At 38.7% G+C, this 26,181-nt stretch overlaps 2 protein-coding genes across 5 annotated transcripts in view; both read left to right on the forward strand.

The window, feature by feature from the left end:
- Positions 1-340: 340 nt before the first annotated feature.
- Positions 341-15,082, forward strand: ZCCHC10 (zinc finger CCHC-type containing 10). Its single transcript, XM_032210268.1, has 4 exons — positions 341-436; positions 5,776-5,934; positions 10,090-10,131; positions 12,718-15,082. The coding sequence occupies exons 1-4, from the start codon at positions 387-389 to the stop codon at positions 12,998-13,000; spliced, it is 534 nt and encodes a 177-aa protein (XP_032066159.1). The 5' UTR covers positions 341-386; the 3' UTR covers positions 13,001-15,082.
- An 8,778-nt stretch (positions 15,083-23,860) lies between these two features.
- AFF4 (AF4/FMR2 family member 4) overlaps positions 23,861-26,181 on the forward strand; it is a 58,275-nt gene continuing 55,954 nt past the window's right edge. For all 4 annotated transcript variants that reach the window (XM_032211321.1, XM_032211322.1, XM_032211323.1 and 1 more), the window contains exon 1: positions 23,861-24,171. The gene's annotated coding sequence lies outside the window, so the exon portion shown is untranslated. The remainder of the gene's footprint in view (positions 24,172-26,181) is intronic.

Raw genomic sequence — 26,181 nt, forward strand, 5'->3', positions numbered from 1 at the left:
TTCATATCAGAGACCAGCATCTCCCCCGCCTCCTTTTTATAGCTAATGATCTCTTTTAAGAAAGAATTTGCAGTTCGAAATGGTTTATTCCATTCTGGTTGGACATCAAAAGTACTTAAATAAACACCGCCCTATTTCGGTTGAACCCTCAAGAAAAAAGGGTTACTAATAGCTCGGGGAAAGGCTAAAGGAGGCGAGAGATGCTTGAAAGAAAAAGAGTACGGGCAAGAAAAAGAGAGCAAAGACGCCCACCTACGATGACCAATGGTACAGTCCGAGCCTTCCCTTCCCCGTTCTTTTCACGGGCTGCCGAAATACGTCATCCGATAGAACAGGAAAAGGGAGGGTGGAATTCCCGGCATGCCTCTTGAGTCTGTGCCCGGCCGATGGCTAAGATGGCGACTCCCATGCATCGTTTGATTGCTCGGAGACAAGCGTGAGTGTGTATGGAGGGCAGAGAAGGGCTTGGAGAAGAAAGCTAACACCCCGGACTTCTCGAGAGAGCGGGGTGTTAAGCGATCTGGAGGCAGTCCTGCGGGCGAAGCGCGGGGAATCCAAACCACTCGCTCCCCAGCTGTTAGGGAAGGACAGCAATAAGAGAGAAGAATTGGGAGGACCTTTTTAAAAGGGCGAGAAATAGTTGTATGTGTACAATTGGTCTTTTAAGGAGGCTGGATTCGCATGTACGAGTCGAGGGGGCAGGTGCTGAAGTACCTTAAAACCCCGCTGCTTCTGCAGGGGTCAGGAACTAGAGAGGTGCGAAAGATGTCGTAGCCCCCCTGATAGTAACCTCGGAGGTTTTGGTCCTCTTTTGGTCCATTATGTGTTGCGGCGTGTTTCTTTCAGCATCGCTTACTGTGGAAAAACCTGCAGAATAAGCGGTTTAATGGGTATCTAGACAGTTACAGTCGTAACTTCTTCTTTATTTTGCTTTGCTTAGTGGGGTGCACCTGCAAGTGCCGTCCTCCATAACTATTTCACGAAATGTTATTTGTTCAAACATTGTTAGAAATAAAGTGTAATTATTTCCTATACAGCATTGCTAAAATGTTACCTGCGATGTGATTCTACACTGTCTTAAATAGAATAGAATCAGTGGCCAAAGGTGTACAGTACTGAGCTATGGTTTGTTTGGTGTGTTTTAGCGTACTGTGTGAACAGATCAAACTATGGTTTTATAAATTAATGATTAAATACATCCTTACACTTTAAAGACTTCAGTAATGCTGTTTAGATATATTACATCAAATGTAATGCATGTCTTCTAATTAGCTCTTAATTTTGTGTTAGACATATTATAGTGAGCTTTCATTAATAGTTCTGGCACTCGGTATTTTCTCTCTGTAAATCTAAATATTTTGCAATGCTGCAATTAGTTAAGAAGTTCTTAACTTCTTAGAATTAAATGAATATTATGAAAGAGTCCTAAATCTTCAACCCTGTCCCAATTATTATGTATACAATATTTTAATATCTTCAGAAAACCTGATAAATACACAGTCACAACAGTAAATATAAATACTATATATTTTTATATAATATAATATATAATATAATATGTAGTATTATATGGTATGAAAATGAATATATATAGTCTGATGTATGTATGTATGTATGTATGTATGTATGTATGTATGTATGTATGTATATAATTTTCAGACTATGTCATCCAATGTCACAATTGCTGGTATTCTTGTTAGCAATAATCAGAATTTGAAAATATCAAGCAGACAATGGCAGCTGCTCTGGGACTGGATAACATTTATAGCTTTAAGGAAGCAATAAGCCATGGTTAAATGAGCCATGTAAAATGGGAGCCCAGAAGTTGTTTGTCTTAATTTTCTAAAATTGATCATGTTCTGTAAACATTGCTTAGATGTAAAATCAAGATGATAAGAGAATAATATCACAGGATATTAATTTGCAGTAAGATTTATGTGTTTTTGAGTAGACTGTTTTATGTACACACATTCTCTCTCTGACGCTTTGCTGCATTTCATCTGAACTGGTCTTCAGACAATCTGTTGCCATTTTCCACTACCTCATCAGGAGAAGCTTATTGCAAATATATGATGAAATTTCTGCATAAATGTTTGGATGGCCCATTCAGACATTATCTATGTTATAGCTGTATTTTAATTCTTCAATCCACACTTTTCAATCTACAGTTTTAATTGTTTAGGGCTTTCTGGCTCTCTTACAGCTGCTGAAGAATAATTTTCAGCATTCTTCACCATCAGCTAGTTGAGTTGTAGAGTTATTTTTCAGACGCCTAAAAAATCACCCTGTCAAGATAGATAATCTATTTAATTCTGTATACAATCTTATTCTAATCCACTTAATTGGAAAGATATGAATCTAAGAAGTGAACAGCCCAGCCCATATGTTATATGTCTTTATAGGATTGAAAAAAGCTGCTAAATTGCTTTAATGAATGTAGTATTAAATACTGACAACAAAATATTTTATTTAAAAACCTAGAATGTTATTAAAGAACAAATTTTCCATAACCATATACCAAACAGCAATGTTTAATATTATCAAATCAGTTCAGTTAGAAATAGAATTTAAAGGATTTTAAGCATTCAATCTTCATTTTTATCCTTTTCTACCGTAATCTTTTCAGCAAAATCCTATCTCTCTTCTGAATTTTCAGTCCTGATCCTATATTATTTCAGTTCTATTTGTACTCTTTCAAGCAGCAAGTAATAATGGCAATTTCAGTTGCAGCAACTCTATACCTGAATATGACTGCATAAAGAAGATAATACATTACACAAGAAAAATGATAATGTATTCATAAATTGATGAAATACATTTAGCAACAACCATTTTTTTTTTGGTAGTATCATGATATAATTTAAGAAACTATATGTTTCCAATTGCAATCTTTTTTGCAGTCTCCCAAACCCTAGTTTTGTATTATTTGGAATGGGAGTGGAGAGTGAATGGAAAAATAGATTATTTAAGCCTTGCAAAAGTCTAAACACATTAATTTTATCCCTGAAATTTGGTGTGGAGCTAGTTGGCCCCCTGCAGTGCATCCGGAATAAGCAGAGGAGCTCTAATAATACAAAATTTTCAGAACCTAAACTCTTAACTTTTTTTTAACTTGCATCCTGATATCACATGAAAGTATCTAAGTGAAAAAGATTGTATCACAACACACCATAAATCTTCCTCTAAATTATGCTGTTAATTCTGAAAGAAATAGTTAATATTGAGACTAAAAATGACTTTATGGACTAGAAAAAAAGTCCTTAGATAAAAATTCCAAGGAAGCAAACATTGTATGTGAATCAGTACAATGCATACTTTTGAATGAATATTGAGTTACATTGAGTTGGTTTGTATTAAAAAAATGATGAAATTCAAGTGTCTTAGGCCAAGTAATCTTTGTATCAATTATATAAATTCCAATTAGGTCAGTGATTCACAGCAATATTTTAGCAAAATTTGAATAGCAAAGTAACCAGTTACTGTTGGTTTTATTGTGACTATTTATCTACCATACTAAGCCATGAGTTGTTAAATTTATAAATTGCTGCATTTGCAGAACTTCCTGAACCATTAACTGTGACTTATAAACTGCAGTGACTGAATTTGAATAGCATGCTGAACTCAAAGTAAATAAAGTATGTTTAGCTTGTTTTCGTGAACCCAGCCATTGTGAGCTCAGTCTAGCAGGTTTCTATACTTATCATATATTATTTATTAAATATGCTCTGAAGCTGGTTTTAAATGCTTTGAAACGATAGCATTCCAAACAATGAATTTCTGAATTGTACAGATGAATTACTGATAGTCCTTAAAATACAGAGACAGCCATAAGTGGTTTTTAAAAAAATGAAATGAGTCAGCTATCGTGATATTTAAATATAAGGCATTTAATAATGACATATTTTGAATTTGACTGCTGTTTAAATAACGTAAAATGTTCCTTGTTTATGAACATGCATTTAAAAAGTGACAGCTCGTAACAACCATCAACAGATTATAGGAGGGGAGCATTTTAGGTCAGTTGATTGGTGTTCTAGCCACAACAATTCAAATCAGATGTTGGGGCCATCAGCACAACACAGTGATAAGGATGAAGGAAAAGGTGCTGTAGAATCTTGGCAAATGGTCTGGATATTCTGCTGGATATGGCTGCAACGGATTATCTCTGATGGTAAGAGTTGATTGGCAGTAGAAGCAGGAATTGAAGGCTGGTGATGGGATCAACCAGCCCGGGCCTTATGATTGCTAAACAGCTTCTGGTTTGGTATGACAGCTATCTGGCCTTTGCCATGCAGGAATTGGGTTGTGGGAAATGGGCCTCACTCAGGGACTGTATTTCTGGTGTGCTGTACCATTGCTGTGTTTCAGCCTTCTGCTCTCTACCACACTTCTTAATCATTGAATATTCAGAGGCCCAGGCTTTTGGATGCTGCTTCTAAATGGCAGATCAATCCATAATAAAACCTCTATCACTTGTGATAAGGATGAGAGGGCTGCCTTAGCATGTATTATTATTGAAAGTTGAATGAGCATAGAAGAAGATCTGCCTCTCTGGGTCTCAGCTGTAATATCAAGTTAAGGCCAGGAGATGGAAGCAGGAACTAGCTTTGCTAATGTAGGACGTTCTGGTGACATTCATAGGTGCTATTCCAAAAATGACTGGACATGAGCTTTTGTAAAGTCGGGCTTTAGGGATCATGTGAAATACAAATAAATATAATTATTGCTACGAAAGTGCCATGCAGTTTCTGTCTTGGTGTTTGGAGGTTGAAGGGATCTGGAGGGGGAAGAATAGATTCAACTCTAACAAAACTTGAGTGGCTGTGGGTGCTAGAACCCTCTTATGCCCATGATTTATCATCCTTAATTCTGGATGGGCATATTTTATAGACAAAATCAATGTGCTATTTGGGGGTCCTTCTAGACTCATGGCTTCTGTTTGAGGAACAAGTGGCAACCATGGCTAGGAATAGCTTTATGTTGCGTGCTGGTTATGCCCTTTCCTGGACATCCACAGAAAACACTGTTCATGGTAACTTGTTCTGTGGTTATCTTCCATTGGGGTACTGAAATGGACTCTACTACAATGGCTGATTTGAAGGATATCAGGCAACTAGTTGTTGCAGAATCTGATAGGCATAGATAGAATTCTGGCTACATCTGATATGCCCATGTTAACCTTTGTTACTCAAGCCATCCTGGCTCTCAATAGGCTTCCGAGTGCAATTTAAGTTGTGAGTTATACCTATAAATCCTTCGAGTTATGGGACTGATTATTTGTGGGATCACATTTCTTTAGTTATCTTTATCTATTCTATCCCATTGTATCTATCAGGAGGATCATACTGAAGTTCTTTGATTAATGAAAACCATCTTGCAAGTCTCAGAAAATATGATTTTTCTATTGGAATACCTGCCTTCTGAAACACCATCCAAGCCCGCATTAGGTTATCCCCAACCTAGTTGGCTTTACAGAAAGCTCTTAAAACTTGGCAATTTTCTCAGATATGAAGCTGATTGCTGATTTCTTTGGTTTTTAAATTATCAACCCAGAGTCATTTGCAAGATAGATGGCAATATAAATTGATTAAATAAATGAAATTTATTGAACTGTGAGGATTTGAGTAATCATCAAGTTATAAATAATGCAACTACAGCAGGAGTTAATTTAAAACTGCAGCCTAATTTCAAGCAAAGTAGACCAACTTCTGTTCTATCTGACTTTTTAAATTAAAAAAACCAACTGATTTCAATCACATTTATGTATTTCCACAGGGAGGCAAATAAACAACATGTAAGGTGTCAGAAATGTTTGGAATTTGGACACTGGACATATGAATGTACAGGGAAAAGAAAATATCTCCATAGACCATCACGAACAGCAGAATTTAAAAAAGCACTTAAAGAAAAAGAGAACCAGCTACTACAACAAAGGTATGATTTACTATGTAAAAGATTACATGTCATTTATAGAAATACTTATATCTATAAGGAAAAGCTCAACATTAAGAAAACTAAGATCATAGCATCCTGACCTCTGAATTCCTGGCAAATAGATGGGGAAGAAATGGAGGTAATGACAGATCTTATTTTCCTGGGCTCCAAGATCACCGCAGATGGAGACTGTAGCCAAGAAATTAAAAGATGCTCACTCCTTGGGAGGAAAGCTGTGGCAAATCTAGACAGCATACTAAAAAGCAGAGACATCATCTTGCCAACAAAAGGGCCTATAGTCAAGGCTATGGTTTTCCCAGTTGCAATGTATGGCTGTGAAGGTTGGACCATAAGAAAGGCTGAACACCAAAGAATTGAGGCTTTTGAACTATGGTGCTAGTGAAGACTCCTGCAAATCCCTTGGACTGCAAGATGATCAAACCGGTCAGTCCTAGTGGAGATCAACCCTGACTGCTTTTCAGAAAGCCAGATCCTGAAGATGAAACTCAAATACTTTGGCTACCTAATGGGAAAGAAGGACTCGCTGGAGAAGAGTCTAATGCTGAAAAAGATTGAGGGCAAAAGAAGAAGGTGACAACAGAGAATGAGGTGGCTGGATAGAGTCACTGAAGCAGTAGGCATGAGCTTAAATGGACTCCAGAGGATTTGTAGAGGAGAGGAAGGCCTGGAGGAATGTTGTCCATGGGTCGCAATGAGTCAGATACGAGTTTGCAACTAACAACAACAACAAGAAAAGACCCTGAAAAGCTTCTAACAAGTTCTGTACTATGTAACTGGCCATTGGAGAGGAATGAATCAGAATGTCATGCATAACACTATAACCTAAATAATCCTGAAAGCTAAGCTATAGAGGGTTCATTTTAGCTTGAGAGAACCCTGGGTGAGGTTATCAGGAGTTAAATGAACAGCCTCGTCAATAGAGGTATTGACAGTATTGACAAGGTCAATAAAACATTAATTCACTCTCTACTTCTAAAACAGAGATGAAATGTACTGGCAAAAATGCTGCTTTTCTTTTTTAACATCTATCTGGCAGGGTTACATGAAGGGCTAGAAAAGTTAGAAAATAGTGAAAGTGGCTAAGCTTCTTGTTAAGTCCCATGAGACAAGCAAACTCAGGAAACAAGACCATTTGGATTTCTGAAAAGATCTTTATTGCTTTCAGGGTAACTACAGAATCTTGAAAACCCACTAACAGTAAAGCAGTTTTTCAGATCAAGTCTAATTAAGCAAAGTTCAGCCTCGGTGGAGGCAGAACTTACCAGAAGCATTCTGATATTGAAATGGGGCTGTTTACTGTGATACTGAAGCAGTCCATTTCAAATTTAAACCATCCAGGAGTTCATAAAGTCCTGTGACAAGGATAAAGAGTTAGTGCCTTGGGATCAAGTCTCATCTGAATAGGGCAAATCATAGAGAAGGATTGGAGGTGAACTTTTGTCCAGATGTAAAACCACTGGCTATGAGAAGCTGCTAGAACACAACAGGAGAGGGGAGGGGGGAAGTGAAATTAAATTTGCTCATCTTCTTCCAGGCACAGCTAGTTACTCTGAAACCTGAATTGTCTCTGCCCTCTAACATTTGGGGGGGGGGAGGGATTCTAGGACCCTACAGATGCAATCTTGACATTGATATAGTTCCAATAGTGGTCACGTTAATGCTCATCATTAGTAACATCTTACACAATGTAAATTATAATTTGACAGAGATGCTAATGATTACACAAGAAGAATGGGGGGGGGGAGATTGCAACATTTTTGGAATGGGTTCTAGCAAAGCTGATGTTTGAGAACAGAACTGCCTGTTTTGAAATTGAAATGCTTCAAATTGGAAATGTTTGACACACCTCATGAAGACTGAAAATTGTGCATGGGAAAAGAGAATATTATTTCACTGCCTCTTTTCTTTAATTACAGGGAAACCATTAAAATAGACATAAGTTCGTAAGGATGTTTGTTTGGACATAAATTAGAATATGCCAAGCAAGCCTTTGTCAACTTTACAAATCAGTATGTAAAACAATTGCAGTGGGGGCTCTTTTTAATATCTATCTGTCTATTATGATCAATAGAACTCTGGCAGTAGCCATTTAAGTCAGCAGTAAATACCTTCCTCCAGTTCAGTTTTGAATAATTTTCTTTCATGAAACTATTGTGTGGTCGCTTTTTTTTCTTCCTTTGTTATCTTTATTCTGCTACTAGTTCAGTTCTCCCTTCACTCCATTTCTGTTTCTAGTGTTATTTTCCTGCCCACTCCCTCACTATTTACCCTCATAGTTAAAAGTATTTGTGTAATTTAGGCTTATGCATTATTAAATGGAGATGGAATGTTCTGTTTCCCTTCGGACTGTGCCAAATTCCAGGGAGGCAGTTTGGACCATGCTATTCTGGGTGGAGATTCAGCCTTTTCCAGAATTAAATTATTTGAATCAACAGTAGTCCAATGTGTTCTGGACGCAGTATTCCAGATGAAACAGTCAAATAGTCCCTGAAATGATACACTATATTGCCAAAAGTATTCGCTCACCCATCCAAATAATCAGAATTAGGTGTTCCAATCCCTTCCATGGCCACAGGTGTATAAAATCAAGTATCTAGGCATACAGACTGTTTTTACAAACATTTGTGAAAGAATGGGTCGCTCTCAGGAGCTCAGTGAATTCTAGTGTGGAACTGTATAGGATGCCACCTGTGCAACAAATCCAGTCGTGAAATTTCCTCGCTCCTAAATATTCCACAGTCAACTGTCAGCTGTATTATAAGAATGTGGAAGTGTTTGGGAACGACAGCAACTCAGCCACGAAGTGGTAGGCCACGTAAACTCGTCCAACATCAGTGTGTGACCTCACAAATGCGCTTCTGGAAGAATGGTCAAAAATTCCCATAAACACACTCCTGAACCTTGTGGACAGCCTTCCCAGAAGAATTGATGCTGTTATAGCTGCAAATGGTGGACCAACATCATATTGAACCCTATGGATTGGGAATGGGATGTCACTTACAGTAAGTTCATATGCGAGTAAAGGCAAGGTGAGTGAATACTTTTGGCAACATAGTGTATATCTAGGAGTTCAGATGATCCAAAGAGAAATGCAGTTTTCTAGAATTCTCTGAAATGATCCCTTTCTGCCTCAATGAACCTTGCTCATAATTTAATGAGATGTTATTCAAAGTGGACATATTATAAATGTATTCTTTTTTTGCTACCATGATTTTTATTTTTATTTTAAATAAGAGACTAATTTTTACTAACACTTGCATTTTGGTGACATTATAACTTCCCCCCACCCCTATATAATGCACCTTAAGAGAACATTGCTGGACATTTCAGTCCAGCAAATAAGTCAGGGTTGTTGCTCTTTTTAAAAAATATGTTGAAGGGAATAATAGCTATTCTAGACTAACCAAAGAACTACCAAGTCTGTATTCCTATTAATATGGCTAAGATCTTTTCTTCAAAATTTGTAAATTTTATTGGCCATTTAAATACCATAATTTATAGTTTATTCTGCATTCTGTTATTTTGTTGGTGCTAAAAATGTTTTAAATATTATCCTTTAATCTTAACTATTTTTTTCTATAATCTTAGTTTAAACCTATCTGCCTGCTACATGCATGAAGGTCAAAACCTATGCATTCTCAACTCTTAACAAATTAGTAGGCAGATAGATTTAAACTAAGATTATATAAAAGAATTAGTTAAGATTAAGGATAATTCTTAAAACATCTTTCTTTTTTTTAAAAAAGTTCAGTGTACTTGCTTTATGGTATCTGAAATATTACTCCAGTACAGCTAATACTTTCTTAAGTTGGACTTAGTAAAAAAAAAAACAACCAAAATATTTTGTTCATATAGAAATGATATTTATATGCTATTTGATTATGAAATTTTGTGGATGATTTATTAATAACATTTATTTAAATAGTTTGAATATGCAGTTCTATTTATTTAGTACTTTTTATTGTTTTGTTTATTTTTTATATCTTAGATTTCCAACTTTGCCTTTATGTTTTCTCATTTGTTAAGAAACTGATTTTGATCTTAGTGCAGGTTTTCTGATTGAACTCTTAAAAAAAAGACATGTTAATTGAAGTAATTTCTTCCTTCCACCTGATTCCCTCCCCTCCCAATCAGCTCTGGCGAATGTACTACAGACAGGAAGAACAAGAAAAAAAGGTATGTGAGGAAACATTTTTTTAAAATTAAATAGATTTCATCGCATTAATAGTTTCATAGTATTATTATCTTAAACTTGGACTCATACTGACATGCCCTCCACTTCCGATCCTTTCCTAACTTGAAAGAAGATATTCTTTTTAATATGATTATTCATTTTTGACTTCTATCCTTTCTTTCTGTTCTTAAAGAACTCAAGGAAACTAACAATAATAAAAATGCCAGTACAGAAATATAATAAAATGGTTTAAATGTCAAAACTTTTCCACATTGAAAAAGGCTGGCTAAAAAAGAACATGAGAATAACTTGATAAATCAGGCCTAAGCCCACACTAGCCCTGCATTCTGTTTCTCACATTGGCAAGCCAAATATTTCATAAACAGTGGTTGGAGACCGTATCTCTCCTGTCATTGTTGCTCTCTAACTGGTATTTGGAGGCACCCTTCCAACTCAAGAGAAACATTTGAGTCTTCAAGACTTAAGCTCTCAATCTTGATCCGCTACATACTCATTTAATCCTCTTTTAAAGATATATCTAGGTCATCACCACATTTGGTAACGAATTTCACATGCTAGTTACATGCTCTGTGAAGATTTTTTTTTAAATGATTCTGAATTTCCTTTCAGCCATTTTCACTGGATGAAAATCTGATTCTATACTTTTGGGAAGGAAATGTACCTCAAGAATGTTTCCCTCCCCCATCCCCAATTGTCAGGCTTTATTCAGGCTCCCGGCAATTCTTGGCTCTTTGAATTTCTTGGCCCCCTTTTTTTCAGAAATTGGTCTACTTAGTAGACACAACTCAGCTTGATTAGTCTTTTTTTACACCAGACAAGCATGAAGCCACATATACCTAGAAAATGTGTGCCCTGCACTATACATAAATCAAACCCCTTCTGTTTATGTTTCCAAGTCAGTAAATACCTGGATGTTCTAATGTATGCCTTGAAAGGCACCTGACCTGTGTTGACATAACAGTGCTCTCTAACCTGGTTCTACTGGTTTCCAGCTCAACAATTTTCATTCCTTGCATTACTTTTTCTTAATGTCTCCTAGTTATATTAGTGACTGCTGTATTTGTCTCAGCTACTATGTATTCTAATGTTTGTAGTTGTGATTGTACTTCTTTTACCTTTATTTTAAATATTGTTAGGCTGCCTTAGACGCATTTGGTGTGATTTCTTGTTGAGAGTAAATAAATAAAATGTGAAGAGGGAAAACTTTGAGTTCGTAAATATTTTTGTCTTCAGTATCTTCAATAGTTTTCCATCTCTATGATATTCCCTCCCCCCTCCATGTAACTGGCATAATGCTTACAGTATTATGGGTGTGGATATACTATAGATTTTTATAGGGCCATTATAATGATGACAATTTTATTTTTAGTCTATTTCCTAGCATGGATTTTCAAAGCTGCTGCACAACGACTCAGTACTTTCTCCAGCCTATCCCTGGGAACCCCCCAAGAGCCCAAGACCTTTCCTGGGTATTTAAAGCAAAAAAAAAAAACAACCCACAGATCAAACTCCATTTCTGATGCAGTACATTCTGTAGCTTGAGAAAAATATAGAAGGCCATTTTGTTTGGTGGCCAAACTGACCTTAAAATGTGAGAGCTTCTTTAAAAGGGCCTTACCTGCTGGACAAGCTCTATTGAGTTAAACCCAGTGGTGTAATGGAGTCAGCTTGCGAGAGCCAATTGTTAAATGTTTTGGAATGTTGTGAGCCAGTTCAAACCAGAGCAGAGCTGAACTGCAACAGTTGACATGCCTGTCACCTATTTGGCAGTGCAGCAGTATAAATGGAACTGGCATAGCCAGTTGTTATACATTTATCAGCACACCCTTGCATAAAGGGTTGTGAGATAGCGAGGTTCTAAGCCGTTTAGGGTCTTAAGCACTGAAAAAGAACCTTAAACATTGCCTGGAACACCTTACAATCAATTCAAATAATTGAACATGGATGCATTCTTATATAATGCACTGTAGAAACCTTGCTGCAGAAAACCAGACTTTATTTAAATATCTGTAAACACTTCCTGCCTTATTATCATCAGAAAGAAGGAGGCCGAGGAAGACACATGAACTGTAAATCATTGACACAGTAGGAAATGATGTTCTAATAATTTCTTTATCATTTCATGGGCTGATATCTATGCCTTGAATCAATTAAATGGGTTAATTTTAAAAAACAAAGCTTTTTGTGATGTTTGTTGTTCTTTTATGATTGTCGATGACTACATGGTAAGTCTGTGCAAATAATTCGATACAGGTCCCTTCCCATCGTGTTCCTCCCCCAGGCAAGGATTTGCTTTTTGACATGCCAGTCTCAGGAGAACCTTGAAGCGGTTAACAGACTCTTCTGCTTTGAGAGACTGTATGCTGAGGCAAAATCTCACAGAATGGTTTGCATAGGCTTACTGCAAAGGAAAGTGAAATGTCAGCCCTTGAGTGAATGTCAGAATATTTGGGGAGAAGATGCAAGCTGTTGCCTAATACTTGGTTGTGCTTTTCCTACTAAAAATCTAAAATCTTGTAGTAAAATTGCTAAATAATTCTGCTGGTCTTTTTAAAACTTCTGTCCAGGTCTAAAAGTGTGACAAGTTCCAGCAGCAGCAGCAGCGTCACCTCCGCTAGTGAGTCTTCATCAGAGAGTGATGACTCCTCCTCCTCTTCTTCAGATGACAGTGATAGTGATGAAAGCACATCCAGTTCTTCATCTTCTCCATCATCCAGTAGTTCTTCTAGTTCTTCTGACTTTGAAACAGAGTCAAGTTCTTCCAGCAGCAGCAGCAGCAGCAGCACAGACAGCAGCACAGATGATGAACCACCAAAGAAAAAGAAGAAGAACAATTTAGTGCGATGCTAGGACTATGGTGGCATTAAACAATAGCTCACATCGGAAATGCATAATGGCCAAACTAAACTAACCGGTTGTCTGTTTTTACAGTTGTAAAACGGTATGTGTTTTTACATAGTAGTTGATAGGCCATAATCTGTTAAATGGCAAGTAATACTTACTGAAAGAGTATTTTTGTGGATTACTGTTTAATAGGGAATGCTACCTTTTTTCTTAATTTTTAAAGAAATCTAATATTTATATGAATTAAGGTCCAGTCATCCTGATGTTTACATGCCAGAAAGCAGAATATATTTTCTGAATCATCCTGTGTTATAGTCATACAGCAACCTTGTGTTTACATCAGTTTTATAGTCTAAGTAAGATGGAAAGAGAATATGAAGTTTGATTTCAGATGGCTAAGATACCCAAAGCCATATTTAATGTCTCTCCTCAGTTACAGAGAAAACAACATTGCATTTTGTACAGGAAAAGCAAGCTTGTTTGAAAAAGTAAAAAAAAATAGTTCAATATTGTAGTCAATTAATAGTTTAGTATCAAATTTACATTACCGGTAATTGGATTCTTTTGTGATCAGTATCCTATATACTGATCTTATTACCATCTCAGTCCAGTAGGATTGTTGAGCCTATTGAAACCAGACTCTCTGTCTCAATTGCCCTTCTAGACTTGCAAAAATGATGCCAGGTAGAGATCTTCACATTGTGCTGAGGAATATGTATCTTACTACAATTAAGCTGATTCTCTCTAAAGTCTTATAGCAAGCACTCCTGTAACATTAGGTTTTGATTGACCGCCATGTACAATTTCCTTTTGCTCTTTCATTAGAATAATTGCTGGCTAGTTCCTTCTACTTACACAGTACACAAATTTGTGGAAGAGGATATGATAGTGGGGGGAAGAGAAAGGTAAGATCTATTCCCTCATTCACTCTTCCAGGCAAAGAAAACTCCATTACAATATTGTGTTTCCAATAGAAATAGATATTAATACTATAAGCAAGGTGTCCAAAAGGAATAAAAATAGTTTATGCTATAGTTTCAAAATTAAAAATTAATTATTTCCAGTTTAGAGGAGGTTAGAGAAAGCAAGAGTTTGGGGTGCTTCCTGACTCCTCCTAGTCTTATAATTTAGTTTCATATTTTTCTTCCTTTCAGAGAAAGGGATGTGTTTAAATTTACTCTCGTGTAAAGCATTCGCTTGGCAACTGGTCAATAGATAAACATTTCAGCCCAGAAATTCTCCTTCAAGCTATGTTTTACATTTGGCAAAAGTTTAAAATATTGCCACCTAACCATAGGTTAGCAGTGTTTCTATTCTTTTAAGCCTCTGTTTTTAACTTTTGCCATTTATTAATTCTCTTCCCCCCCCCCAAAAAAAAAATCCTTGAGGAGTTATGGTTGTAATTTAGTGGAATGTAAGTCATTGATAATCAGAGTGAATACTTTTCCAGATCATTTTAAGTTGTCTTTTTAAATGCCCATTCCCTGTTTATGATGACATGTAATGATTTCAGAATAAATTCTTAATGTTATATTACAGGTTTAAAAAAGAGCATACTTCTGTTTGTTACAGATTGGAAAGGGAACACAATGAACACTGAAAAACAGAGTAAAGAAATATCCAAGAAGTAGCATTTTCTAAAATAGAAGGTTATAACATTTCACTCAAAAAGCAATTAATAATCCTGGGCATTCCCTTGAAAAAAACATGTAAGCCAGAGATGAGAAACTTATTTCATTCAAGGCAACACTGATTTCAGTTGACGATGCTGCAAGTGAAAGGGGATAGGGCCATTTCACTTCAAGTTTGCTGCCTCCAAATTACTTTTCTGGAAGCAGATCAACACATCCTTTCCCCGCTGTAGTAATTAAGGTTTTAAACTGACTTTGTTAATATCAAAACTGTTTTTAAATTGTGCACATTTTAAGTTAGTCTTATTTCTGATCAGTGCTTGGCAGAGGTGGATGTTTTTTCCCTGCTTCTTCCAGCTCTCTAGAAGGAGGGAGATCTTGGATTGAACCTGAAGGCCATGTTGGACCTTCATCCCTCTGAATATGGCTTGGATGGAGATTTTCTATGTTCAAATTTAAACACAGGATGAATAGCAAATTGCTCCTTAAATAAGAGGAAAATCTTGAGGGAGCAGCCTGCTGTATGAGAACATATGGCAGCAACAGTACTATTATTATTATTATTATTATTTTTAGCGACACTTGTTTCTGCACTTTTGTCATTCTTTAAATAGTGGCTTAACATTTCTTGTAACAGCGATTTTTCTTCTCATCCAAATCTAAGTGGTTTAGTGTACCCAATGGTTTATTTATAAGGCTAGGATACTCCTTTTTACATAGTTTGGAACAGAACCGTGATCCTCTGTCCACTGAAAGAGAAACAGCATTATCCAGTACTAACAAAGACCACCTTCAGTTTTGTAATAAAAATCCTTGCAGGCAGCTACATACATGTCTCTCTCTCTCTCCCCACCATGCATCAGAATCTTTGAAACAAGGCCAAATGCTTTGATCTTTTTAATCAGACCTGTTCAAGCTTAAAGACTTCCCTTTAAGCTGTTTTTGCACTGTGCATGGAGAGTAGTCTTCAGTGCTGCAACTGAAACGTTTCATCTTTGTGCCTTTCCCTAATATTAAATATGCCCTGAAAGCATTGTAAAATGGAAGAGTTTGAGGTGTTTGCTTTGTTGTCTGCACGCTATTTTGGGCACCTAGAAAAAAATATACAAATACTTACAATGAGAAAAATATTTATTTTCAGTGGAGCTGGATAAAAAAAAAGATGTCTTTAAATATTCCTCCTTGTGATATTTTTGCATAAAAATTATTAGCCTATAACCTGCATTTGATTAATCTGGTCATATTCTAATTTAGTGTCACTTATTTTAAAATGTTTATCTTTTGCAAAGCACAAGTTATATATAGTGAATTTGAATGGAAAATGCATATTATGAAAGATTGCAGTGCATTTCTTGTAGGTTACAGAAAAGAAATAACAGGTTTATTGTGATGAATTATAGCTGTTGACAGTAATCATTAATTGATACAGTTTATTTTTAATTTCTTTTTTGATGGGAGTCTTTTTATGAGGAATATGTGGGAGGGGCATCTTAATATACTAGTCTAGTTAAAGTATGAATCAATGATTGAACTATTTTTTTATATTTTTATGAAATGTGTGTAGACTTTTGAATACAAATGTTCTATTTAAATGTTTATGTAAGTTGTGCATTTTAGTCTGTAACCATTTCTATGTTTTGCAAAATTTAGACACTATAATTCTAAAATTACCAGAAAATTATTTGAATCATGCTATAGAATGTATAATTTAAGAAATTAATAAATTATTAAATGCAAATTAAGAATTTAAACTTTTTATTTTTACAGATTGTAAATTTAGTTTGAATACTGTAGATTCTTTTCATGATGACTAATAACTACCATCAAAAATAATGAAGTAATTAAGCAGAATGGGAAGAACAAATACGGAGATTTAAGGCCACAAAGAAAAGGCAGTGAAAGTGATAGTGACTCCTACAAATATGTAAGATGATTGCATGGCCCAGATATTGGAAAACATGGGTGATACCTAAACAAAGAAGAGAGTTACAGGACAAAGCAAATTATCACACTTTTGCACAAATTGCAATTGCAAATGAAATTTTGCTTTACATGTAAGAATAAAGTCATACATGAAAAGGGAAATGCCAAATGAGCAGACACATTTCAGAAAAGGCAGAAGACCCAAGATAAGACAGATAACGTTAATCAGATAAAGAGAAACAGCACTCTCCCCCCACAAGAATGAGGTTTGTTTTTGCTTGATCAGATATAGCAGAGTCTTTTTGCAGATCATGCCCAAATGTGCAAAAAAGTAAGACTACCAAAGGTTGCTAGAATATCTGATCATTCTTCTGAAAAATCTTTTATAAGAACATATTGTAGGAACTGAGCTTGATGTAGAATGGTTCAGAGTGAGACAAGGATGTATAAGATTCCCATTTTTTTGTGTATTGTCATAAAAATGATAAAGTTGGAAGAGATGACAACAGAAGTCAAAAACAGGAAGCTATACTTAACAAATTGAGATACATACCATTTTATTTATTGAAAATGTAGAGTTAGTGGGCAAGAGGGAGTGATGCAAGGAAAGATGCAAAATATGTTCATTACCACATTTATGTATTTAACCATATTTAAGAACTGCCCATCCCCCTCATGTATTCAAGATCTTGCGGTGCTACCTTGCTTTTGATACTCTTGCCAAAAGCAGCAAGAGATTACAACACTCCCGCCTCATTATGAAAGCAAAAATGGATTACTCTTATGTTGAAACAGTGATATGACAAATAGAGTGTCAGCCTGCATGCCTAGTGACTATACTATTGTTGACAAAGAAATGAAGGTGGCAAGTAGTTTTGATTTGCTCATTTGAAGAATAAAGCTGGATAGCGTGGTAGAGAAATAGAAAGGTCTGATTTTAAGGAGGAAGATGGCGAAAGAGAAAATTGTGAAAAATAAAAATATTTTTCTGGCAACAAAGATCAGAATAGTTCCAAGCAACGTTTTCCCCAGAGGTAATATGTGATAGATGCCTTTCAAGAAGCTTATGAAAGTTACTCTGGACTATAGAAAACCAATCAACTAACCCTAGGCCAAATGAAGCCTGTGTGTTCCCTTCAAGGGATGATGAATAAGCAAAACTTCATGTGATTCGGACATGTGACATGAATGGATGATGAACTAAAAAAATATGCTTGGGAGGTTCAGAGAATAGGAAAGGAAGACACATGTTCAAATATGTAGATGGGTCAAACTGCAGGGCATTTGTCCTAATAGTTGAGACAGACATGGTACCTAACCTCACTTCTTTTGCAGAATATGGTGACCCACTTACAATTGTTAGATGGCTAGTAACTTGGAAACACTATGCCATTGCCCGGGTTCACACATTGGCATAGGGCAATTTGAGTTTAGGCTAATTTTGTGAGTTTGCTTATGTACAATATTCCATTTACTGAAATAATAACATATTAGCATTTACAGTGTGTATCATCTAGCCATCTCCTCCCTTAAAACATTCAGAAAAGATTTAGATATTTTTCAAGTAAGGATACTGAGCAGGATGCAGAACATCTGCATTAGATGCTAAATGTACTTAGAATTATTCTGGCTCATGAAAATTGAGGCCAAGTCATTAAGGAATTGTTGATAATAATCTGATGTGCATGTCTTACAGCTTTTTTTGGCTTTCAAACCTAGGAGTGCAAAAATATTATGCAATGAGTTAAGATAATTAATTACAGACAGGATAAAGAGCGAGCTAAAATATCACAGAAAGAAATGAGGGCAATGCTTAAGCTGAAATACTTATTTCTTGGTGCTGGTATGTACAAAAACAATATCATGCAGTGTCTGTCTGTCTGTCTGTTTTTTGCTTAACAAATTTATATGGCTGCTCACATGAGTGACTGTGAGTGCCTTACAAAATTAAAAATCCAAAATATAGAAACCCATAACCTCCCTGACCATCTGTAGCAGTATCAAACACAATCAAACTAATTACTTGATTGGCTCTGTGTCAACCTGGGGTCTCCCTGCCTGCTGTTGGAACCACATCTTCAGCGCCTTCCAGAAAAGTATCAAGGTAGGATTAATGTTATATTTAGGGAAACAATATTCCATGGGAAGGAAGCCACCACAGAGAGGACCCTTTTTCTTGGTCCCACTAGATGCGCTTCTCTGACAGATGGGACCCACAACATACTCTGCCTTCCAGTTCCGGTGGGCTGAGTATATGTAACTGGGGAGAGGTGGTCCTTCAAATATCCTGGCTCCAAGCCATGTAGGGCTTTAAAGGTAATTGTCAGCACCTACAATTGAACTCAGAATAAACTAGCAACCAATGTCGCTCCCACAAAAGCGGTGATGCATGTGCAAATCTAGACTTGTGTAAAACTTCAGGCTGCTGCAGTTTGAACCAATTGAAGCTTCTGGATATTCTTCAATATTCGTTCCATGTACAGCGCATTACAGTATTCCAAGTGGGAGGTATTAGGGCATTGGCGATTATGAGAAGGGCGTACAGGAATGGGGATAACTTATGCATAACTCGCAGTTGTACAAAAGCCTTCTGGCCACAACTGCCATCTGTTCCTCGAGCAGGAGTTGCAAGTCCAGGAGAATCCTCAGATTACATACCATGTATGGGGCAGTGCCAGCCCATCCACAACCATCAAAGATGTTAATTCTCCAAGAATCAAGAAGCCCCAAACCAAAAACCACTTCCTGTTGCTAGCGTTCAGTTTCATCTATTCCTATCCTGTGAAGGTCCAAAAACCAAGAAAAACATGCTGAGCTTCTTCTAAGCAGTTTCATTTATTGTTCCTTGTGCATAGACAAAAATCCTGCTTAACTAAAGTAAACTACTTACACCAGGAGTGAAATTCAGCAGGTTCTGACAGTAGCAGGAGAACCAGTAGTGGAGAACCAGTAGCAGAAATTTTGAGTAGTTCGGAGAACTGGCAAATACCACCTCTGGCTGGCCCCAGAGTGTGGTGGGAATGGAGATTTTGCAATATCCTTCCCCCAGCAGTAGGGAGGGAATGGGGATTTTGCAGTATCCTTCCCCTGCCATGCTCACCAAGCCCACAGTAAAAAAAAAATGAATTTCACCACTGACTTACACCATTAAACAATACTCTGAGAGCTCCCAGGGAGGAGCTATTCTGACTATCCTCCCACTAAAATTACCTAAACTCTGCTGTCTTTTGCTTCTCTGGAATGCATTTCCTCTCTTCTGGGAATCTGGACTACATTCCACTGCCTCTCCAGACCGCAACAGCCTCCAGGCACTAAGAAAGGGCAGTTATGGCATCACTTAACTCACCATAGGCAGAGATATAGTTGAGTATCATCGGCATACTGATGATACCTCACTCAACCCCCCCTCCCCCCGTGACAGATAATCTCCTCCAGGTCATTAAAGTTTCACCAAGTTAAACAAGACTGGAGAAAGCACCAGACCCTGCAAAATACTACAAAGCAGGGGCTGCAAGTTGGATCTCTTGTTCTCATTCAAGCCAACTCAAAATGGATTTTAGTGGAGAAAATGAACCAGGACAACACAGTTCCAACCCCACTTTCAAGCTCCAAAGCTGTCTCAGAATGATATATAGTTGATGATATCAAAAGCTACAGAGAATCAAGTTATGCAAGGACAGATTTACTACTGTGTTTTCCTGAAAATAAGACAGTGCAGGAGGCGACGAGCATGACCACCTCATGGCTGCTGCTGTGTTGCGCATTGCTGGGCCTGCCACTCTTTTTGCGGTGGCCATTAGCGTGAAAGAAAGGGCAGAGTGACTACAGTTGCAGGAGTGGCTGTTAACTAAGGGCATGTGGTATGTATGGGGCATGTTCCCCCCTGCCTTCCCCCTCCCTCTGACCTTGCCTCCTCACCTTGTGTTGTTTGCGCAGCAAGCAACCAGAGGGAATGGCGAGGACCAGATGTATATGCACTTAAATATTTTCAGGGAGGGCTTATTTTTTTGGGAGGGCTTATTTTAGTGCATGTGTTCAAAAGCCCAATTGGGCTTATTATCCTGGGAGGTCTTATTTTTTGGGAAACAGCGTAACCTCATTCCGTTCCTGCCAGAGGTCATCAAAAGTGCAACCAATGTTTCCATTCTGTATCCAGACCAGAAATTTGACTGAATGGGATCCAGATTTTTTTTCATCCAGGATCCTATGGAGCTGCAGCAAACCATCTTCTCAACAATGTTCCCCAAAAAGGGAAGGTTTTAGTTAGGACAAAAATTGTCCATCATGGTGAGATCCACTGTTGGCTCCTTAAGAAGACAGCAAAACCATTATCTTCTTTAAAGTGCTGGAGCATCACTCCCTCATCCAAAGATGCATTGACTATACCACCAGTATCCAACTGCATGTCGCCTCTTGGGAAGCTTTTGCCAACCAGAGAGAACATGGATCTAAAACATAAGCTGCCAAGCTCATGTTTCCTAAGATCTTGCCAACTTCCTCAAGAGCAACAGGATCAAACCATTCCTAGATAACTGGCTAAGAATCTACCTCAGGCTTCTCTACTGGACCAATATCCATGTCAATATCCAACTGGGAACAAATCTGAATTATGTGCCAGGAAATAATTAAATTCCTCAGCAGGCCCCTGGTCACTTTACGGAGGGCAGCTGGATGATTATCTGCAGAAGCAATTGTTTGAACAAGTATTTCTATTTCACTTCTTGAATCAATGGTAGGCTTTAATTGCAGTTTTATCCATATTTGATTGAGTTCATTCTATGTCTTCTATCAGTGGTGCTCTAGATGTCTCTTGATCCATTTCATCCCTCTCAACCCATTCACAACTACTTTTCAGGTATAACTGTCCAACCAACTTTGCATCCATCTTATAGCTGTGTCACCTAGCCTATATTTTGGCAACATCTGTTAAGATCTCATGGAGCTCTGGTGTACTTAAATTATATTAAGGGCACTGAATTCATATAATCGAGGGCATGATGGCTCAGCAATTTAAAAAAAATTCAGCTTGTCAGCTGGAAAGCTGACATCCTAGGTTCAAGATTTGAATGTCACACAATGAGGTGAGCTCCATTACTTGCCCCAGCTCCTGACCACCTAGCAGTTGCAAAGCATGCAAAATGACATTAGATTAATAGCTACCACTTCAGTGGGAAGGTAACTGGGTTCTATGCACCTATGACATACAGTATAGCCATGCTGGCCAGATGACCATGGAAAATGTCTTTGGATAATGCTGGCTCCCTTGGCCAAGAAACGGAGATGAGCGCCACACCTCAGAGTCGGACACAACTGGACAAAGAAACTTTTACCTTTATTTTATTTCTATAATTAACAAAACGTATTACTCTACCAAAAAAGATCAATGCCTTATTCTTGATAAATCCATGCTGTCCCGATATGCAATCTTCTAAAGTTCCCAATTTTCTTAATTTGTTTGAGTTTTACCCAGTATCAATATAAAATTAATAATCTGTAGTTGGGTGGGTGGTCCTTGCTTCCCACTTGAAGGTAGGAATATTTGCCCTTCCTCAATTCTCTGGCTAAATTATGGTTATCATAATTTCTCAGAGGTCATAGAAATAGGTTTCCAATACAGCATTCACAAGACCTTTCATTATGGATGTAACAGGTCTCATCTTGGAGGCAAAACCATTCATAGTAGCCAGATGCTCCATAATAATCCTTTCCTTACCCTGTATCAATTATTCTGTTCAAATACATTTCAACACAATTCCCACTGAAACAAAGTAGGAGTTGAGGAGTTTGGTAATTACCCCATCATCTGTTAATATTCATCCATCTTCTCTAAAATGAGACAATCCCATCTTTTTTTTTTCTTTTACTATTGACACCATCAATGACTTTGTGGTCTACGCTTTTTATGTTGATTGGGCTGGATTCTTATACAACCTTATGAACAGAACTGCCCAGTAGTGTGTTTGTGCCATGAAAGATGCCTTGCACACAGGGCCGGATTTAGATGAAAAGAGGCCCTAGGCTATTCCACTTATGAGGCCCTTTCACCTCCCATTTTTAAGTTTGTAAATTACATGAGAGACAATAAAATACATCATTACTGTGATATATATCAATATATATATCAATATATATAGCTGGCCTCCCGACGGAGGGCGGCTCTGCTCTGCGGCAAAGGCAGCAAGGCCAGCTGCCTCCCCTGCTGCGCTCAGCTGCCCGGCTCGGCCCCCTCGCCCTCACTTGCCTGGCCGCTGGTGGGCTCCGCGTCGACAGGGTGGCTACTGGGAGCGGCTGCGCCTCTCGTCCGACCGCCGGTGCAGGGAACGTGGGCAGGCTCCCAACTGCTGGAACGATCTTAACCAATACATTTTTATGTTTGTTTATTAGTCATATGTGTAGAATTTCTCCTTATTTTCGGTTCAGTGTTTTAGTGTTCACTGTTTTTAGAATAGTGTAATTTTAATTTTGCTAACAATTTGAATGTAGGCCCCTCTTGATCTTGAGGCCCTAGGCTGAAGCCTAGTTAGCCTATAGGAAAAGCCCTGCTTGCACATCAGTTACAAAAACATCTGATTGTGTCCTCAAACTCTTTTATTCAACAAGGTTAATGTTTCGGTGTTTTTTTTTCTATCCTTGCTCCTCCGTTCTAACATAACTCAAATGCTGACTCTGGTTCTAGCAGTGTGAATGAAAATGTGCAGAATATAGTTTGTGGTTCCACTGCTGATTTTTATTTTATTTTACCGAATTTGAGTTTACACTTCTGATCAAATATCGCTTATTACTTTTAATTATTATTTCCGCACCTGTTAATTAAGTACTTGAAAAGGCATCCCAATACTATATTATTCTTTTGGGATGAAACCAAAATCACTTTGATCAAGGTAAGCCAGGAGGGCAGAGTAACAATCAATGGAAGATTTTCGCCGCAGCCGCCTGGCCAGGCTGATAGTTCCATCGACGACTGTCTTCGCTCGCAGGGCGTCCTCCCATCCGAGACCTCTCGGCCTAAGAAAGCGGGTCAAGGTGCCCGTTTGGGCGATCGCATCTGCCTAGTGACCTTTCCGCGAGTTCACAATCCCCAAACGAGGAAACCTGGCAAGCCTTCATCCCGAAAGAGGGACGGCGCTCGAGGCTCGGCAAGGCCTTTCCGGGAGAGGATCACGTGGTCGCCTACTTGGTCCCGCCCCCCCTCAGTCGCCGGATGAGGCGCGGGCGGGAGGGGGAGGAGGCTGCCCGTTGACGCGGGGGTTGCTGGGAAGTCCTCTACGGGGGAGGGAGAGGGAGGGGGAGGGGCAGAGACAGAGAGAGGGAGGGCGAGGAGGTGGAGGAAGAAGGAAGGAGAAAGCGGCAGGGACCGCCCGGGCCTTGACATCGCCGCCCACCCGCTTCGGTCCCGTCTCAGGCTCGCAGCTGTCGAAATGGAGTGGCGCCGGAGATGGTACTCTGCCGCCGTGCCTTCCTTTGGGCGGTGATCCGCCGTGGCCCGCCTTTCCCCTTCTCTCGTCAACGGCTCCTGCCGTTGCCGTTCCTGGGGGCCTTTCCGGCCTTTTGTGGCTCGCGCGGCAGCAGGCCCCCCCCACCCCCCGAGAAATGTTCGGGGCGGTAGCGGAGTAGTCCGTGGAGGTGAGTGATGGGCGGCTCGGGAAGGTGGGCCCGTCGACAGGGCCTTTGGGCTGGGCTGGGCGGGGCGAGGTTAGGCGCAGTTAAGCAATTCAGAGCCAGATAGGCCCCGTGTCTCTTTCTCCCTCCCCCCCCCCGGCTTGGGGGTGGGTGGGGGAGGCCCGGGAGCGGACCGCTCGCCCCATCCTCCGGGTAGCCCCAACCCCTCCTTGTCTAGCGAGATGCCTTTGTATTGCTTGTCCTCCATCGGCTGCTGCGGGAGGGGGTGCTCTGTACTCTTCCGATCCCAAGTTGGATTTGGCTTTCCTTCTCCCCCCCCCCCCCTTGTCCCACGCCCTGAATTTCCCATGACTTCGCTATCCGGTATCTTCTTTTCCCCGGATCCCACCTCCCTTATTCGTCCCACGCCGAGCTCGGTATATTTTGGGGAGGGTGGGGGAGACGTTGTCTTTGAAGGTTTGAGCGTGCCGAGATCTAGAGGCTCGTGTTACAAAATGGACAGACACGGGTTATATATATGAGTCATGTGTGTCTGAGTGTGTGTCCAGGTAATAAATGCATATATACATATATACACACCCCAGGCAAGTTTTAGGTGTTTTCTTCTGCCTTCCTTTCTTCCTTCCTTCGTTCCTTCCTTCCTTCCTTTCTTTCTTTCTTTCTTTTTCTTCCCTTTCCTTTTCGGAAGTGTCAGCAAAGTCGAGGCAGATGAAAGAGACAAGATAAGCTTTTGACGGAGGGCCCAGTCATCTCTTGCACAAGTTGGGTTTAATCAGAATCCGGCCTTTGACGTCATTGCTTTGTTCCTTCTACTTTTGCTATCTGTGTTTTAAAGCACTGGGCATCCGAAATCTATTTCAAATGTATTGTGCTTCCAACAACCCTCCATCCCCCTTCTCATAATAAAAGCACCCACACGCTGTTTCAACACATCCAGTTGAGTCCGAAGCAAAATCAAAGAAATCTGTGCTGATAGGGTTGTTTATTACACAAAAATGCTTGGTGGAAAAGAAATGACTTCCCTTGGAGCTAAAGTAAAACAGTGGTGTCACCAGCCTCCTTTCCAAAGGAAAGGATGTTCTAACAAACTCAAGTTCCCTGGGCTGATTAAGATTTATTGCAAGTTTGGTAGGTCCAGATCATTTATGCTGGGCTTTTCCAAATGACTGATTTTTCTAGCCTTGGCATAACGCCTGCTTGCGTCATTTTTGGGATGAGATTGTGGAGAAAGGATCCCAGAAACCTTTGTATTCAGGTTTTGGTTTTTGCCTCTGTCCTATAAACTGTGCCTTTTCCTCAGTCATCCACTACATGTCCTCAGTCACCAATAGGTTTTATGACGTTTCACTTTGCTGTTGGGGAAGGTCATCCCAGGACACCTTAATTTATCATCATACCATGAATTAATTACATTTGATTTATTCTCTGCTATTCTACTTTGCTGAATACTTGAAATAGTTAACAATTTTTTAAAAACCAACACAGAAAAGAGACTTTAAAGTTAAAAATATAAACTTCAATACTATTAACTGTTAAAATTTGGTAAAATCTGTAAAACAAAATTACAGATTTTCCAAAAACAAATGTTTAGGCGAATATATTTTTGTTATTGCCTTGCCAGTCCAAAGTGTATTATTTTTGTATATTTTCGCCACACCCTATTAGTCCTTGTCATATCATGCTTGGAGCAAGTGCTCAGGAAATCAACAGCTAGCAAACTTCCAAAGGACTTGTGTTTACAGAACTTGTGAAGGATGTGTATATAAGGGATTTCTTGTGAACTTCCAGACTTGCATATCTCAGAATAGAATGGGGATAGTCTCTACAGATAAACAACAAAAACAATTATTGACTGGTCTGCAAAAGGATTCACTGTCAATTGCAATTGTGTGTACCATTGCATTATACAGGGATTGCGAGGACAAAATGCAAACATCCTAAAACTATTCCAGGTATATATAATTTCACATCTTTAACGCAAAAGAATACAGGAATAGTTCAGAACTATTTAGA

This window comes from Thamnophis elegans, chromosome 2, assembly GCF_009769535.1.
Source record: "Thamnophis elegans isolate rThaEle1 chromosome 2, rThaEle1.pri, whole genome shotgun sequence".
NCBI lineage: Eukaryota > Metazoa > Chordata > Lepidosauria > Squamata > Colubridae > Thamnophis > Thamnophis elegans.